The sequence below is a fragment of the Motacilla alba genome, chromosome 1 (genome assembly GCF_015832195.1).
Source record: "Motacilla alba alba isolate MOTALB_02 chromosome 1, Motacilla_alba_V1.0_pri, whole genome shotgun sequence".
Classification (NCBI taxonomy): Eukaryota; Metazoa; Chordata; class Aves; order Passeriformes; family Motacillidae; genus Motacilla; species Motacilla alba.
In genome coordinates, this window is record NC_052016.1 from 39,595,169 (window position 1) to 39,614,127 (window position 18,959).

General features: G+C 47.3%; 1 protein-coding gene across 5 annotated transcripts in view; it reads right to left on the reverse strand.

Moving 5' to 3' along the window:
• Positions 1 to 18,959, reverse strand: part of GAB2 (GRB2 associated binding protein 2) — a 93,305-nt gene that overhangs the window by 11,321 nt on the left and 63,025 nt on the right. For 2 of the 5 annotated variants that reach the window (XR_005256744.1, XM_038135042.1), the window contains exons 3-6: positions 6,001 to 6,241; positions 2,721 to 3,319; positions 1,570 to 1,664; positions 567 to 849 (exon numbers count right to left, since the gene is read on the reverse strand). Coding sequence is in view for 4 of the 5 variants with exons in the window: in XM_038135042.1 (XP_037990970.1) it covers positions 567 to 849; positions 1,570 to 1,664; positions 2,721 to 3,319; positions 6,001 to 6,241 (1,218 nt within the window). In the remaining variant the exon portion in view is untranslated. The remainder of the gene's footprint in view (positions 1 to 566; positions 850 to 1,569; positions 1,665 to 2,720; positions 3,320 to 6,000; positions 6,242 to 18,959) is intronic. The other 3 variants (XM_038135326.1, XM_038135136.1, XM_038135233.1) reach the window with 3 other exon arrangements.

Genomic DNA, 18,959 nt, shown 5'->3' on the forward strand with positions numbered 1-18,959 from the left:
GACATCTGCAGGGTAGTGTGAAAGCTCTTCTCATCATGGTTCATTAAGGTGGAACACTTCTATGCTCCAAACCCAGCCCTTGAATGGAGTGTTCATGGGGTTAGGTGTTAACACTCTAGAGATGGGAGCCCTCCTCCCCAGGATCTCCTTGGCCACCTGTCAGACAAAGGATTAGGGAGAGACTTGGAGAATGTCAGCAGAGCCCTGAAGGAAGAACGGCCTGGAACCAGCCGGTAGGAAAAACTTGTGTCATCTGAATACAGCATTGGGATTTTGGGGTGGAGCACAGGTGCAGGCCAAGGGGGTGAAATCCTGCCTGTGACATGCATCTCCTGTAAAGGCCTGGAAGGGTTTGAGATGGGCTGTTCAAGCACCATGAAAGCTACATTTGCACTATAGAGCTTCTGAAAGAGGAAGGGGATGGGGGACATCTGAAGGTCTGACTGTACTGGCAGTAGCAAAGCACACCCCACCTAGGACTGGACACAACTTCACAGATGTAGCCTGAAGTATTATGAGAACAGAAGGATTCCTGGAAAGATTTGTGCACAACCAAAGGTTCTTACCTTTCCGGTCGGGTTTGAGGTTGCGGTTGACTGGTGGGGGCTGGATTTCACTCAGCCGTCGGTGGCACTGAGCCACGGCTCCTCCTTTATGCACAGGAAGGGTGGCTGAGGACAGCCCCACCAGGTCAAAGTGATGTGGCCCAGGGCTCATGGGGATGTAGAGACTTTGGGCATTGTCGTTGGCTTTCTCGGCGTGGATTAGGGGCGAGGAACCAGGGTTCATGGGGACATAGTTGTCCTCGGAGTCGGTGCTGTGGGAGCGGGCCACTGCTGCCTTGGCCTGCTGGAGGAGGACATGCTGTAAGCATCATGCACTGCTCAACCCCATTCACTACAAACCCTTCATTTCACCATAACTAAACAACATCTGAGGGGAGACTCACTCTAAAATCTAAGCACAAAGGGAAGGAATGATCTGTCCCCTCCTTGGACATCAGTTTTCACTGAGAAGGTATACCTCCTTTTTTTCCAAGACACTGCCAACATCCCGAGTTTTCAGAAAGGTCTTTATCACCCAGACCTGAGCATCTTCTCATGATCAGAGTGATCTGGAAAAGCATGCTTAACCTGGAAAGTCTTTCTTCCCTAGGCTGTGTCCGTGACTAAAATGGAATATGAAAGGTTGCTTTAATGTCATTTCCAACTCAGGAAATCTTAGAAAGTGGACAAAAGAGGCTGCTCTGGCTACATGTCAAAATTTAGCTCAGCGGCATCCCAGGCTTTCAGGAAGAAGGCAAACTTTTGGGTAGTTTTTTTTTGGGCCAAAGCTGCCGGCAGATACACTGTGTGGAAGCAAAGCTCTGCACATCATGGTTAGGTGGGTTGCCACTCCATCTGCTCTCTGCAGGTCACCATGGTTTTAACAGAAGCCATTAACAGACCCCTTCCTCACTTAGCTCTGCAGGACTGGGCTGTGAGGGCCAACTTGGAACCAACCTGTATCTGAATCTGTAAGGTGCAAGTGGTGCCTGTAGTGTGGTGGCCCACACCAAGGCCAACTCACCAGGTAGGAGTGGTAGCCATCATTCATGGACTCCACTGACTGCACAGCACTGCCGCCCCCGTGCTGGGGGTACTCGTACGTCTCACAAGAAGAAGCTGCAACACAACCACAAATGCATGAATCCCACCGCCACTGACCACTGATAACAAAAAGCGGTCCCTGAAAACAAAATCCAGGCACTGGTAGGGCAGTATCTGTTCTTGTAGATTGAGATGCTGATGAGAAGACGTGGTCTTTAGCTTGTCACAGGCTCTCCGCTATGCTCCTTCCCAATCAGCATCTCTTTGATGCATCAGCACAACTGCACATGCCGTGCAGACCTAACCCTGTTCTGTCGAAGTGCTGCAAAGTCCCAGGGGTGAAGGCGTCAGATAAGGCAGATCATGGTGGCAAAACTGGCTTAAGGGGAAGCTCTGTTAGAGCTTGCTCAGTAAATGTAAAGGCTGGAAGCCTCCTGTAAGGGGAAGATGGGTGCTAAGCTCTTAGACCAGTCTGTTTACTGCTGATCATGAATCTGATCTCAGCCTAAGTGTGGGCATTTAGGTAGGAGGAGATGGAAGAAGCATTTCAGAGAGCTGTGTGTATAACTTACAGTGCATTTTCTCTCCAGCCACCTTTTCTAAGTTACTTTGCAACTTTCTCATCCTAGGCATGAGGTTTGGAGAGGGCATGTACACCTACAGCCCACCCACAGCCAATGGCAATCGTGGCTCTGCAAGACTGGCACTTGGATTTGTTGGGTTTTGGAGACATGCAAAACCAAGGTTTTGCTCACCCACCTTTGTGAGCAAAACCAAGGCATACTTCCAAGCTGAAGTATGTTCTGATAACCATGGTTATGAGTTGAAGTGAAAGTAAGCTAAAAATGGCCAAAATCACAAAAGTCTGGCAAAAGGCTGCATAAGCAAGCACATTTGGGGTTTTGGTTTAAGGTACAACACATCCAAGAGCCAGCTGAGCAGCTCTGTTTGGCAGAACTCTGTGGTTGCATCTCCATGTCTGCTGAATACAAAACCTAGCACCAGATCCTGGCTGAGCAGAGTTTCTCTGTGTTCTGGTTGATGCCACATGCACCCCAGCCCTACCACAACCCAGAGGGACTGATCCGCCCAAGGCTGCTGGATAGCACAAAGCCACCCCCAGGTCCCCACCTCCAAATTCACCTCGGTGCAGTCTGCTGTTCTCCACTGCTGGCAGCGTGTTTCTCCGGGGAATGGTGGCTGCCATGGGGGTGAGACCTAAATTTTCACCAGGCTGGGGCCGCTGGGGTGGACTGCCCCACCGTGGCTCTGTCTGCCCAGGTTTCGGGGGCCGTGGGGGTGGTGCAGCGGGTGAGTCGCTGGCGGCCACAGCCAGAGCATTGTGGTTCTTGTCCAGTGTAAATGTCCTGGGGATCTGGTAGATAGAGAGTGGGGTGGCAGGGATGTCATAGGAGTCCGTGGAGAGCTCCCCAAACTCCTTGCATAGGGTGTTGTTGGGAGTCTTGTAGGTGTAGACCTCCTCATTATCAGTTTCGGAGCTGGTGAGGCTCGACTTGGGGTGGGTGTAGGAGCCAAAGGAGCGCGGGAGGTCGTAGGCACTGTCCCTGAACTCCGAGTTGTGCCGGCTGGGTTTTGGCAGGCTGTAAAAGCCGTGGAGCTGCCCACCAACGCCGTTCATGCAGTGCCCGTTGCCCTGCGAGAGCTTCTGGACCGCCGTGTCGCTCCGCATGAAGAAGGCAGACCTTGTGGCTTGGGAGAAGCTGGCACTCCTGCAGAGGGAGAGGAGAAAGGGGCTGGAATAGGGGGAGAGCCAGTTCTGGATGCAGGGAGCTCTGCTCCCTCTGTTTGTCACCTTACTGATCTGCACTGCCCAGCCCCAGAGCAATGAGACCATCTCAGACCCCTCCAAATATGCCCACAAGCCACTTAATCCTGAAACACCATCAAAATGCCTCTGTTATAGGTGAGAGGTACATGCACCCAGCTCCATGACAGGGCCATAGGCAAGAACGAGCCTTTTGTCCAGACATAAATCGCTCCAAACTGGGCAATTTTCACACCAGCTGACAACATCCCAGGGCACAGCTGCAAAGTGCCAATCTGCCAGCATTGCCATCATGCCTCGTCCGTCCATCCACAGTTCAGGAGGGAGATTTCATCTCACCTCTGCCTTGAAAATGTATTTGAGAAGGCCTGAAAAACTCCTGATGGAGATAATTTCAAGGTCTCCAGTCACGTCATCATCCTGCCCTCTTGCAGGACAAGCGCTGGGGAGGTAACAGAAGTGCCTGGCTGGGATCTGCAGTTTGCAGCCCTGTTGCAGGGTGGGAGGAATGAACCTCAGGGCTAATTTCACATTTGTAAAAGCCCTGGAGTTTTCCAGGGTGAGCAGGGCAGTGCAGTCACTAGATCCATGCCTTGGTAATGATTCCTCGATTTACATGCGGTCATGCTGGGGACTTGTCAGAACAGGGGCCAAGCACAGAGATCTCAGGTCTCTCACAACTGCTGGCTAGCCACTGCTCCTCTGCTGATTCCCCTCAAGATACTTCATCTCCTGTTTTATCCCTGCTTAAATCCCTCACATGGGTCAGGCTTTTGGGGACCACACTCTCCCAGTCAGAAAGGGCTCAGCCAGCCCCATCTAAACACCCCCACACAGAAGAAAGTTCTGCCCTGTATCAATCATTGTGGTGAGAAAAAGTGAAATGGTTATGAGGGGAGTTTCCAGTTATGGCAAATCACTGGGAAAGTGCCAGTCCTTTGGAAAGAGCAGGGAGATGCTGGTGTACACTGCTCTGGTGTGGTTGATGCTCTGCAGGGACAAAAGGGACTCTGTTTCATGGAGCCAGCACGAGATGGCGCTCAGAAATAGGGTTTATTTAGGGGAAAAAGCAAGTGATGCTGTGATAAGACAAATGAATCCCTGCCACCTTTGGACCTCAGCCCACCCAGAACTGGTTTGGGTTCTGTCAGGGTATTTTTGGTTGATGACTTGAAACATCTCATGGGTTAATTATTCTGCATTGCCTGCTAATTAGCTACTATTACCCTCATTTTATGGATGAGTAAAGTAAGAGCTCCAGAGCAGAAAGGGGAGGGATTCCCAGCAGTCCTGCAGCCTGACCCCATGCACTGGGCATTGATCAGAGCATTATTTCTGGCCCAGTTGCAGAAGTTACCACCGGCCTGTTTGTTTCTGCTCACCAAAGCATTGGTGCTTGCTCCCTTCTCCTCCAGGTCCCAGCCCCATTCAGGTTCTCAGAGGGTGGCTTTTAGGTATCCTCACAGCTGGAGTCTGAGAGGACCATTTTTTTTAAACACTGTTCCATTAACTCTATCTGAAGTTAATTTTTCTGAGCCTTTTTCGGTTGTTGTTTTCTGAGTAGGGAAAGTCAGCTGCAGCAGGAAAGCCCAGTGGAGGCTGCAGCCTGAGCTCTGCTCTCACTCCACGCCAGCTGGGTTCCGACTGTCTCTCCCTCCCTCCTCGCCCGCTCCCGCGAGCCAAAACTCTTCACGTCAAAAAAACTCCTCACTATTTAAGGCAACCGGCTGGGTCTGGAGGCGGGGAGCTCTCGCTGGCTCAGAAATCCCACACCATACACCACCAGCTGCCACGAAAGCCAGTGAGCTCTGGAAGGGGTGAACAGTAGGGTGGTGCAAACCCTGCCCTTCCCTTTGTTTGTCCTTTTTCTGGTTAAGGGCAGGAATTAGGGCCCTGCCTGCAGGATCACAAAGTAGTTAAGGTTGGAAGGGACCTGTAGAAGTCATCTGGTCTAAACCCCTGCTCAAGCAGAGCAACCTAGGTCTGTGGCAGGACTGTGCCCAGACAGCTTCTGAATATCTTCAAGGATGGAGCCTCCTAAACTTCTCTGGGCCACCTGTGCTAGTGCTCAGTCACACTCACAGTGAAAAAATGTTTCCTGGTGTTCAGATGGGCTCTCCTGTGTTCAGTTTTTACCCAAGGCCCCAGGTCCCTAGCACTGGGCATCACTGACAAAAGCCTGGCTCCATCCCCTTCGCACTGCACTCCCCTGTAGGGGAGATATCCCTGAGACTTTTCATGCGCCAGTTGAACAGTTCCAGCTCTCTCAGCCTTTCCATTTAAGGAAGATGCTCCAGGCCCCTCAGCAATTTCATGCCCTTTGAACTGGACCCAGTATTGGCCCCTGGGGTACTGCTAGGGACTGGCCTCCAACTAGACTTCATGCCACTGACCACCACCCTCTAGGTCTGGCCTTTCAGCCAGCTTTTAACACCACCTGAAAAGCCAGGAAAGCTAGGAGTTTGTGAGGTCACCACTCCGACCTCCTCCCAACCACGATGAGAAGACACCATCATTCAGGACTTTCTCCAGATGGGTTTTGCAGACCTCCAAGGATGGAGGTGGCTTGCGCCACTCACACCCAGCCCTCCCCTCAGCTGTCCTCAAGTGGGTGGGCCACAATACCTTGCATTTTCTGACTTTTTGCTCATACACTGGTGCAGGAAAAGGTAGTCCTGGGGGGCACTGGCAGACAGGGTGCTCTGGAGGTGGCTGGCAGGTGAGTCGAAAGTGAACAGGGTGGGCTGGCTGGAGTGGGATGGCGCCGAGGACTTGCGCTCTCGCAGTAGGTGGTGGCTGGCACTGCTGAGCTCTGCTGGGGAGGAGCGCGGGGCGTGGTTCATGGAGGCGATGCTCCTCAGGGTGTCTGTGCAGGGAAGAAACACACCTGTGAGTGTCAGACATAGCTACCCCACATCCCATGTTCCCAGGGTTTTCCTTACGTAAATGCTCTGGCATTATGGAGGTCAGTGTGGTTTGCTAATGGCTCCAAGGGATCCTCTCAGCTTCTCTATTAAGAGTGCATGCAACTACAGGTACCATGTAGGGAAATAAATATTTGTCATATTTTATCATATTTCAAATCATATTTCCTAACTTTATAATACTTTGTCACACGCTTAGTGGCTTGCTGGGATGCCTGCAGGATGTCAGCCTATTTCATGGGGAGCTCAGAGGGCTGTTAAAACCTGATTTAAAGGAGAGGAGCTTTCACACTGCAGTGAGATGTGATTTAAGTCACCTTCATCTCTCTGTGTAAGGGCATCACTGCTATCCCTTTACACTTAGGTTAACTGAGGAATAGGGTGGGAATCTAGATGGACATAATGACAGCAAAGACGAAAAATATTCTCATGTTTCCAAATTCTGTATTGATTTTGTGACCCCAAGAGAGCTGCTGCTGTTTTCTGTGAATATAAAGGGATGCAGACCCAAGACGTGACTCTTAGTGCCCACTCCCCCTGCTCAAGGAGAAACAGACTTTAAATTATTACATTAATTTCAATGGAGAATATCCCAGAGGTCAAGAATAATCGCCCAGCTACTCCAGCCCTCTCATAAGTGTGCTTCATTAATTCAAACCACAGATGAATTTTTACAGCCAAGCTGTAAGTCCCAATTAAAAAAAAAACAAAAAAAAACCAAAACCAAACCAACCAAAACAAAAAAAGCCAAAACAAAACCAAAACACCCAGGAAACCCACAAGCTGCAGAATATTTTGGAAATGCTGATCCATCTCTGGTTGCAGAAGACCATCCATGCACTCCTGACATGTGAAAACCACTCACTGTGATTCGCAGAAGTCACACTTCATACAGTAAGGGTGATTTACATTTATTTGGTGCTGATACAAAACACAGAAAAAACCCAAACCCCAACAAAAAGGGGAAATCCACACATTTTCTAGCCACCTCTATTTTTGGGATTGATCTCGTGTTTCCCTGACATGATGGTCACCAGCTCTTCAAATTTGACTTCAGGCACCCATGCACAAGGATAAGTGACTTTTTATAGATTACCAACCTCTTTTTTTTCTATTCCTTCCCTCAAATTCCAGACCCTACCAGAACTTTTGTATCTGACTCCTTTATGCCACAGAGAAATGAGTTCTCTACAAAGCAGCTGTAGTGGCTCAGACAAGGAGAAGCTCCACACAGGGTGATTTTTCACCAACTTCTGAATCATGTCAAGATACGAAATCAATCTGTCTGCTGCTCATTCACAGCTGCTACATTTTTTCCCTGCTGTTACTGCAAACTTCACTAAGTGCACAAAAAGTACATTAATAAAAGCCAAAGAGCCTGGCTTGACTGTGTTGTTTGGTTTGTGCTAAACACAGAAAGGATCGATATTTAACATTGACATTAATGGTGGGGGATGACAGCTTAAAACTCTGATTCTTGTCTTTTTTGCATGGGCATTAAAGATCCCCTGGGGCTCTTCATGGGAGTAAATGGCCATCTCAGTGTCCCTGGACAAAACAGTGTCTTGACCCTCATTCTTATTAAATATTTATCCCATAGCAGTGCAGAATGATCCCCATTGGAAGAGGAGTCTTGAGAGCTATGAAAATTCCAAATTGAGTGCTTTGAGATCAACCAGGATGAGCGATCCCAAACCCACACTGCCATCAAAAATAGGGATGCTGCACCCAAAGTGCCTCTCAGGAATCCCGTCTTGCCACCTCCCGAATCAGCACCAAGAATTGCCCATGGCGCTGTGCTTTGGCCAAGACTCTTTGGGCATGGTGAGGATGACAGGTTGGTGGTGTGCTCCCATCCCAGCATGAAGGTCACCTCTGGGGACAACTATGAACTGCACAGCGTTGGGGTCCCTCCAATAGTTCTGAGCTGTCTTCTCACACTATCCCTGCAGGCTCTGCACTTGCCATTGCATCAAAATATCATGGCAAGGCAAAATACACCCAGGAGTTAGAGATAACACTGGTTTATTTGTGCTAACACAGCCTGAGGGGAGAGATGGGCCTGCACAGAGGAGACAGTCCCCAGCAACACCCCAGGGCACAGCAACTTCAAATGATAACACTTCAGGGAGCCCTGGCATTCTGCACTGCCAGGAGACCTTAATCTTTCCCCAAAAATCAGTCTGACTTGGGGAAACCGGAGAACACAGTGCAAAAGATGCACTCATTGAAATTAGGATGAATTACTCCACAGTTACTCCAACCACATAAACGAAAATGGGGGATGAAGGGGGGCAGGAGGCAATGCCTGGTAAAAGCATGTCACTTCCCTGGGGAAAGCCGCTCTATTGGCATCCTCATCGATTTTCAAAATGAATTCCCAGCTTGCTTCCCACAGCGACCCGGCCACTGAGAGCATTAGTGGGAGCCAATTCAGGACTCACGTACTCCATTAGGTCTGTGAGATGAACTCCGTAATAGTAGGTGAGAGATGGATTGCTTTGCAGGGCTGGGAGGGTATTGCAAGGGCTGGGAAGATAAATCCTGTTGAAGGAGGCTGCCAAGATTGGTCTGGATTTTTTATGTTGTGGGGTTTTTTGGCACTAGAATAAAGGACAGCTCATGTGTCCAGGTCACACGCTGACAGCGGGTCCTGCTAGAGGGCAGGAAAGGGAGCAAGAAAGGAAATCATGGCAGAAAAATAGTATTTGAAGACTAGCACACGCCAAGGGAAAAATCAGGACACCACATCAAGTAAAATGCAGACAGATCCCCATGAGGGTAAGGCATAGAGCATGAATACAAGACAGAGATTCCAAAGCCATTTCCACTTGCCATGCTGCAGCACCCAGCTGCCAAGCAATGAGGACAAGCACTCCTTTCCCACATCCCTGCAGCACTCTTAGTGAATAATCTCCACGGGATCCCATCTGGATGCCTCCAGGCATCGGTCCCACCCGCATCACGACCAAAGATACTCAACTCAAGCTCTCCACAAGCCAGAAAGAATGATGATTCTCAATCCCTCATGGCCATCCACCTTGGGGCCATGGATAAACCCAGGTCTATCATTTAACAGCCTAGACCTAACCCTCTAATCCTTTGGCTTGATGTTGATATCTTGAGTTTATGTTGAGGGAATGTATCAAGTACAGCCAAGGAGGGATAAGATCCTGTGCAGTTCCTACTGCCATTCCCAGGGGGACAGAGTTAAAGTTATGTAGTGGGGCCATGTGGGAAGTGTCATCTTAACCCCATGTTTCCTGGCCAGTTCTCCTCTGAGTTTGGGGAATTGGACTCTCACAGTCTGGATAAGGCAGTGTTGGACGCCCACAAGTTACAATCCAATGTCAGGAGCATGATTTACAGAAATACATCTTGCTGGGCTCAGGCTGCAGCTGTTGCATGGGTCCCTGCAAGAAACCAGCAGCTCTGTGGGGACAAACCAGCACAGCCCTGCAATACCCCATGATGTCAGTGGCCTTTGGCTGGAGGCTTGGAGCTCACTAGTCCAGGTTAAGCTATACCTTTTTGCCCATGTGTTACAGCAAAGTGAGGAAAAAAACCTTGGAAACCCATCCTCAAAGCAAAAATCCACAACTGTGAGCACAGCCAGCAGTGGGATGGACTAGGCTGGGAGCCAGGAATTTTTTTATGAATGTTTTCAATCCCCCAAAGCGGTAATTCCCTCCTTGTTGACAGTTCTGAATTCCCTTGCTCAGAGCACTCGACTACTGCTATGTGCACATAGCTTCACACAGTGTTCCTGGGCTTATCTGAACAAAATAATAACTCAGCCTCCTTTGGAAATTGTTGCTCTGAATGTCCTTTTCCACCAGAGCCGCAACGTCATCTTTCCCCGCCTGAAGGCAGAGGCTGGGACTGCAACTCCCTGTATCTTCACATGATGCTGTGGATAAATTCCTGTGCTCCTGTTGATTGCAGCAAAGGTGCCAGGCTTGCGTGGCATCCCTGAGTGGCATAAAATTCCCATGATCCCCAATACCAAACTGGCAAGGACTGGTCCAAGAGCTCCACAGATAAGAGCTCCTCATATCTGCTCTGGCCACGCAGTGCCTTGGACCACACTGCTGACTTTGTTCCAGTAAAAACTTGTGTGAAATGAGACTTTCTTTATCAAGGGAATAGTAGAAACCTACTACAAATAATCCCCAGGATAGCATAGAGCAGATCATGCTCATGCACCATCATCTTCCTCACCCTTTGGAGCAGTTCCATCATTTATTAGCAAAAAGGGGGGGAACCTTCTTCATGGGAATCTCCCCACACCCTCACTTTTGTTGCCAGCTCTCTCCTCATGCACAAATACCAAGAAAAAATTAAACCAAGACAAACAACCCTATGAAAACAAGCCATCCACATGCTTCTCCTGGCAGGAAGAGAACAAACAACATGTCCAGTGGATGAGTCAACACACCACAGTGCTGCCAAGAGGCCCTGGGATGCCATGAGGATGAGCATGGCACCCGAGGAAGGTTTATTTGCTGAGCTTTCTCTATTGCCTCCAAGCTGGATGGCATTTGGAAAAGCTGTTGTCAGTCTGAGGATTCATTGGCAGATCACTAACGGTTTTCTCCAGCAGGTTGGTGGGACACAGCATCTAATCTGGATAATTTTCTCGCTCCTTCAAAATGGAGAGCTGTGTGCATGGACACCGGCACCCCAATTCTTTTCACTGCCTGCATTTTGGGTGCCAATCAGGGACAGTTGAGCTTCCTAAAAGTGAGGACAGGGCACAGCTTCATCCCCGACTGCAGAAGAGCTGAAGAGTAGAGAGACAACCGTGACATAGGGCTTTTGAGCTTTTCCTTTCCAGTTTCTGACGCTCATTTCCATTTGCTTTGGGAAACTGGTCAGGACAGACTGGGAAAGGATGGAAAGGAGAAGCATTGCCCCTTTACAGACCTGCTGCACAGAGAGCTGAGGGAATGGTTTCAGTTAGACAATTTCACTCATCTAAATGATACTTAGCCTATGCTAGTTTCCTTATGTTTTCTCTATAGAGAACAGTGAAATCTCCCAGTTATTTAAGCATTTGACACAGGATAGAGAGAATTACTCAATAAAGAGTTATAGGAGAGACAGTGAGAAAAAGATGACAATAAATAAACTGCCTTTCTCCATTAGTATCAGTGCTGTGCTTGCATTTGTATGAAACAATCAAAAATACTGGCAAAGTAAGAGAGCTTTTGCTTTGGAGAAGCACGGGAAATGGGGGAAAATATCACAGTGTTGGAGAGTGAGTGAGGGAGAAGAGAGGGAAAGGAACCTGACCCCAAAGCATTATATAGCTCACTTATTTTAACAGTAATCAATTCTCTGAAGGACGAAGGGGCAGAAGGGAGAAATACTGAAACAGAAACAATGCATTGCTACCCCTTGGGGAACATAGGTTTGCTTCTGCAAGATAAGGCTGTGCCCCAAATCTAATCCGTGCCCTGGGAAATACTCCTTGGTGACAGCGACCCATCTCTGTTTCGTATCAACATGTCCTGGACATGGCAGTCACCATCTGAAGAGCAAATCTGCCACTTGATGGTGGAGCTTAACACTCATGTCAACACTTGGAAGTCTAACATTTGGCCAGACTGGGACTCCTGGTGTGCACCTATTTATTTTTATTATAAGGGCTTCAGTGCTTTGAGATAAAAGCAGATGAAGGTGGATGCTCACAAACGTGGCTTATGTGTGCCCTTGAGCATCCCACGTGGGACACCCTCATCTGAGAGTCCTGGAGTGGGACAGTGACTCACAGCTAGGGATAAAGGACAGTCCCAGGGTGGCAGTATGGGCTGGGCTGAGCCTTGTTTGCAGCATGGAACTAACCTCATCTCGCTCTGCTTCATGGAGCATCATTTCTGATATTACAAAACCAATCCGTTGAGGGGATGCAAAACCCACCTGATTAAATGGTATAAAGAAAAGGCTGGAACAGAGGAAAAGGGCATAGATTATGTGGTGTAACTGCAAAAAACACAAAGTGGTCTTAAGGTGGGTATTTTTGCCTTTGTCAGGGTAAGTATGTAAGGTAGCAAGCCCAAGGCAATGAGAATGTGTAGAATTAGCTGCTTTCTGTCTGTGGGTGGCACGTGTGACTCTGGCAGATACCAGGGGCATCCTTAGCAAGTCTGTCTGGAGGTACAAGCAATCTGTGGAGGCCAGTGCTTCAGGACAGGGTTGAAGCTTTTGAAAACAAAGAGCTCTAGAGAGAGATGACACATTTATATGAGAAAAAGTTTTTTTTCCCCAGAGGCACACTCGTGATGGTCCAGGATTAAACCAGTTTTCTTACTGTGTGACATGAAGCTCTGGCATCCTGTTTTGGAGGATTGCACTGGATATTATTATTGGTTATTATAACTGGTTATTACTATTTATGATGATGATGATGATGACTAATGATTTTGGCACCTCCTAACCCAGTTTTCCCTTGGAAATCACACTAGCACTGCAGTCCAACATGTCATCAAAAAGTCCAGAAGCTGATGAACCACTGACTTCCACTAGCCCAGGAAAAACTTACTTTTAGGTACTGAACAAATTTTTCCTCATCCTCTTATCACTCACTGCAAGCAGTATGTGGGAACCTCTCCTTGCCTGATCAAACATGAGTGCACGCCTCACTTAGCAGGGATGGAGGAGAAAGAATGAATCCTGGTCTAATCCCTGACAGGGCTTCTTAATAGCCCGCTTTAAATTTTATAGCCTTTTTTATAGACAGTGGGAGTGGAGGCCTTTAATGTTCCAGGAGAGCAGAGAAAAACTTTCTCCAGGAGAAAATGTGAACCCATTTTACTTATGCATGATTTAGGACCATTTCTATTCAAGGCAGCACACAAGAGGCCCAAATATTTGCACTTTGTATTATAGAAGAACTGCCATTCCCGTCTCTTTACAGAAGTAATTTATTTCAATCTCACCTTACCTTGAGGGAAGAAACATTATAACTCCCAGTTTGTCGGGGAGTCAATAAAACAGCAACATTGTTATGGCTCTGCTCTACCATTGCTCAGCATAGCAATGCTTGGGAAAAAAAGAGCACCCCCAAATTTCTCCTCTCAGAGTCCCCTTCTTCATGGGTGCATTTGCACTCATGCATACGACCTACTTCCCTTCCAGGAGTTTGATTCTGGTTTTCTCTCCTATATATAAGATTAATGTTATTTTGCTCTGTGGGCGGTATTTTAGCTGATGAGTTAAAAGGAAAGGGAGATGTGAGCTGCAGTGCAGGCCTAAGGGGTAAAGGTGAGGACAGGTGGCTGCCCCAGAGCTCTGCATTTCTCACACAGCTTCAGGTGAGCCCATCATGCCCAGCCCTGCAAAAATCCAGAGAGGAGACAGAAGAAGTTATTAACCTTCATGGACACAATATTGTGCCCTGAACCAGCCACAAAGCAGCCTGGGAGTCAGCGTTGGCAAGAATCAGTCCAGCTCCAGAAAACATGCTCGTCGGGGTGGAGAACAACTTGTTTGGTTTTTTTCCTTGTGGAAGCTTCCCTTTTCCATCTCTGCAGCCTTTTCTCGCCTTTTCTCTCAAAACAAGCCTATCTTCAATGGATTTCCATGTGGGTTTTGTTTCTTCATCTGTTTTCTTATTCTTGTTTTTTTTTTCATTTAGGGGCATGGGCATACCCTGCTCACATACTGGGATCATCTGAAGAAATCCTGAAGGCGACGCCACTCTTAAGATATTAGAGGGCAGAATGCAAAAAGCAAAAACCTGTATAAGCAATGGGAGGATTACACCTTGCCCAGCCACTCTCTTGATGTGTTCTGCAACACTAGCACTCCAGGAAAAACGCAGACAGCTCAAAAAGCCATCCTGAATTTTTCTGCCCATCATTAAAAACCTGAGTCCTGCCCATTAGACCATCTATTAACAGTGCTCAGTGGAAGCAGAGAAAGAAAAGGTCCTTTCCAGCAAGCTATTCACATTGCCATGAGGTTAAAAATGCCTGTGACCCCCAAAGCTTTATGCATTCAGAAATCAGGTGTTCATATGCAGCAAAGGTCTTCAGTATCAGTTAAAACCCAGAGGTTTTTCTCTTCCTCTTCTTTTAAGATGCAATGATGGCAAAAGGACTTGGAATTTATTCCCTACACATCGCCATAATCAAATAATATGCTAATGCTATTAGCATGGGACCTTGCATGGCAAATGACTTAGACTCATATTCTCTTTCAAAATACTAGAGTTTCATTTAAATTGGTCTCCACAGCAACCAGAAATGAACTGGAATAACGTCGGATGGAAATTTTCATGTCTGGGCATGGCGGACAAGGAATTTTGCATCAAGGATTGGGGGGGGAGAGCCATGAAAACAGCCTGATCCCACCAGGGTTGGTGGGCTTGTGCTGGTCAGTTCCTTCCTAAACAGTCAAGTGATGACAAATGAAAGGACAAAATTCACCTGCACATCCAGGAGGACCTCAAAGCATCCTGATGGAAAAAAGATGAGAAGACGTGATGTGGCTCATGTAGAGTGATTCCTGAGGTTTTCTTGGTCCTCCTCCCCACAGATGCTTTCTAAGTAGCCTCAGGGCAGACACATGTGACAACTGGTTTCATGGATCCTGAATCAGTTCTTGTCTGCTAAACTCAAACCCAGCTGTTTGCAACTGGTCTGAGAGAACCAAGCTTCTCATCATGTGCCACACTCCTGTATCTCAGGGTTGTACAAGCACAGACCAGGAAGAAAGTGTTTGTTACTGGCTTCCCTCTGTTACAACAGGACATGCAGCTGCTTCCTTTATCTCAGCTGCTCAGTCTCTCAATGGTAAGCACTGTCTCCCATGAGGATCTAGGATGCAAAAGACCTGCAGCATCCTCTGACCTATTGCCACCAGCTGATCATATGGTTCTGTTCATGTCACTGAAACCAGTCCCCAAACCCATTTAAAAATGAGCTGAGCTTTGCAATGCCACGGCTGAAAAGCTGCTGGTTAGAAATTAGCTCTAATTTCCCAAGAAGTGTTTTCCCAGATGCTGTAGTCATCTTCCCTGCACTTGTTTCACTCTGTGGTAACCATTACATCAGCAGGCATGGTGTGATCCTCATCCTGGCTGGGGCTTCTAGACATTCCCCTAATCATAAAATGAGTATTAGCAATGTGTCCCACAAAAATGTCTTTGAAAGCACTGTCAGAAAGTAGGAAGCATCTTGCTTGAGAATGGCTGAGAGTTCAGGCAATTAAAAGAAAACAACTCTGACCAGTCTTTCGATTCTGCTTGTAATTATCTGGGTTCTGGTGGGTGTTAAAACATCTGTACTGGTTTGGCAGGGAGTGGGGAGTGCAGCTTGTGCCAAAGGCAAGAACTGGCGTGGGTTGAAAGCAGTGCAATACTTTGGAGTGGTATTTGCACTCAGAAACGCAGGGCTGGCGGCTCCTCCCATAAGTGATTTTGTGTTAGGGTCAGTTTCAGTAGTATCCCTGTTCCCACATTCCCCATCCACTGTGGCTTGTGCCCCCATGAGACCACCCCAAGAAAGATCTGAACGTGGCTAAAGGAGATGCAAGAGTGGGCTGGAGTCATCAATCCCACTGGGCTTAACATCCTGATAGACTCAGTTCAGCTCCATCCTAAGTTCTTGTTTTTCTTTTCCCTGTGCATGAGTGTTTCCACCTGGACACCCTCCATCTCCCTGTCACATCTGGTCATGCACAAGCAAGTCTCTCCCCGCTGGATATTTCTGCACTGAGAAGCAGAGCAAAGTCCCAGCATGGATGTTGCTGTTTGAACCCTGTGCACTAAAGCATGGGCTGGTTTTGTGGTTATTTCTAACACACAGCAGCAGTAGAGCTGCGTTTAGTGGTGCAATGGAGCGTAATGTATAGCTTGGTCCTCAGGAGACTCAGGTAAAGCAGATTTATCACAATCTCCTTCACAGTTACAGTTTTAGATTTTGGCATTCATCGCCTGACTCAGGTACAAAGCATCCACTGGCATCCGAATACTAGAGGAAACCATCCCTGCGCTCTGATTCTTGCTCATGGGCTGGGAACCATCCCATGGGCTTACTCAGCATTTCTCACCCTTCTCTTGCTTGCTCAAACCAGCTCACAGTGCAGTAAGTCCATTCTTAAAAGCTAGAAGCACCAGATGACATTACTCCTCTCACAGTTCCCCCATCCGTGCACCCACCACAGCTGGAACCAGCATCCAGAGCAAAATCCACATCTTCTTGCCTGGTGCCTCGCCCAGTGCTTCATGCTTGGCTTAAGGCCAGCTGAAAATCTTCTGACATCCTCCAGCTGGAAAATGTCATTTAATCAAAATAGGAGCTTGCCAAGGGATCGTTTGAACCCAGAAATTACAAGAAACCTTCAGAGAATAAGAGTGAATTTTAAGTAAAAAGGGAGAAGGTCAAGGTATTTCAATTCATTCTCATCAGAACAGATCGTTTTTTGGGGGCAGATTGCCCCTCTTCGACTGAAAATCATCATGATGTGCTTTTTAGATGTGAAAGTGCAATTCTTGTTTTTTCCTGAATTTCATTCAAATTCAGAATGAAAAGGTGTGAATCAAAATTGACTCTGAAAGAGCATGAAAATGAATACCAGAGGGAGTGAAAACGAAGATGCTGAATTTTCACTGCCTTTGAAAGGGAGTTTGTTTTGGGCTTGTCACCTGCTTCACTTGCTGCAAGAACAGCATTTCCCCAGATTGCTCTGACTCCATATAGGCAACGTCTGAGCACTCCTTCTTCCTCACAGGAATGGGATTTATTTAATTTTTGATTTTAATTACTGATGTGACACATGTCTGAACTTAGTGTATTTGGCTGCTGAGACAGATCTGGGTGAGATCCATCTTCATCCTTCATCTACGGATGGAAAATGGAATGGTGACAAACAGACAGTACATTAGACCCATTTTTCTCCAGAGATTCTAGGAAGAATAAGCCAAGGTATAATGGCTTTTGGCTACAACCACGGGAATGCAGGGACTACTGGGACCAGACCAGATAGAAGCCAGCCTGCTCCAACCTCCCAACTCCAACTGCTCCGGAGACATCCAAGAACTTCACAGGGACCACTCATGCAGCAATGCACCCACAGGGAAAACCCATTTGTGCATCACCTCATCACACATAAACCTTATTAAAGCAAATATTTTAACTTATCTAATATGATGGAGGGCATTCTTGGAGTCACGGCAGTTCTAATTCTTTGAGCCACTTTATCTGTGAAACAAACCACAATGTCATACAGCTCCGTGAACACAGGGTTGGCCTTCCCTTCAGATGGCGCCACGAGACACCAGATCAGTTGCGTGTCTTCTCAGCACTGAGGTGAGAGCGGATCTTTCAGTACACAAAGCTCTGTTTGCCCAGGACTTGGACAGCATGGACTTATCTCCATAAAAATGTTACTGGCGGGTGGAGGACAGGGTGGTCCTTCCAACATTGTGCCAAAGAAACTCAAAGCATTGAGCCTGTACTCTTGAGTTCTTCTTAGAGGAAGAAGAAATGGTAGAACTGAGTTTCTGGAGCATAACAGAAAAAACAAGGGCATCTCAGATGCTCAGAAGTAGTTATGGTGATGCCAAAGAGGAGATCTAATGGTATTTAAAAACTGTAATAAAACTGTAAAAGCATGAATGAGCTTAAAATGAAAATCAAAAATCCACCGCCCTTTCTTAGAATCACAGGGATGAGGAAAAGCCACCAGAGTCAATAAACTGGGATTTAGATACTTAAAAAAAAAAAAAAGTAAAAAAAAACAACAAAGTAAAGACTTAAGAGACACCATATTGCTTTCTGGGAAAAACAGTCCTCTGCTCTATCAGGAGTTTTTTTCAAATCTGAAGAGATGAAAGCAGCATTTACATAGGATCACAGAATGCCTTGGGTTGGAAGGGATCTTAAAGACCACCTAATTCCGACTCCACAACATGGGCAGGGACACCCTCCACTTGACCATATTGCTCAGAGCCCCATCCAACCTGGCCTTGAACACTGCAGGTATCCACAGCTTCTCTGAGGAAACTGTGCCAGTGCTTCACCACCCTCAAGTAAAGGATTTCCTCATAACAAGTAGTCTAACTCTCTCCTCTTTTAATTTAAAACTGCTCCCACTTGTCCTACCCCTATCTGCCCAGGTAAAAAGCCACTCTCCCTTTTTTTTATAAGCTCCCTTTTTGTTTTCAGCTGGAAAACCATGTGTTGGCCAGGTTTTGACCCTAACACTAATCATCAAAGCAACCATCAAGTAGCAGAAAGATTCATCACAGAATTTATGGATTTCAAGTGGGTATTTTAAAGACTTCATCATGACTCACTGGAGAGCAATATGAACCATCATGGCAAGCCAGCAAAAATAATTATCGTCGTAAAGGCTTTATATCAAGGTTCAGTCTGTGCAGAGCACACGCAGGCTTGAGGGGAGGGATTACACATACAGCAATGTCAAACAAGGTGGTGCTTGGCAGGGCAGGTGGTCGGCTGTGAGATGAAGGTGAGGATGGAGCCACAGGCAGCCAACAGCCGTTCACCACACTTTTACAGGTGATGAAGTATTTGCGAGTGCCCAGACACCTGCCCAACACTTCAAAAAGAGGATTCATTGTCAGCTACGGAAAAAAAAAAAAAAAAAAGCAATTGCAATGAGTCACTCCAGCTTACTTTCAAAAGCCAA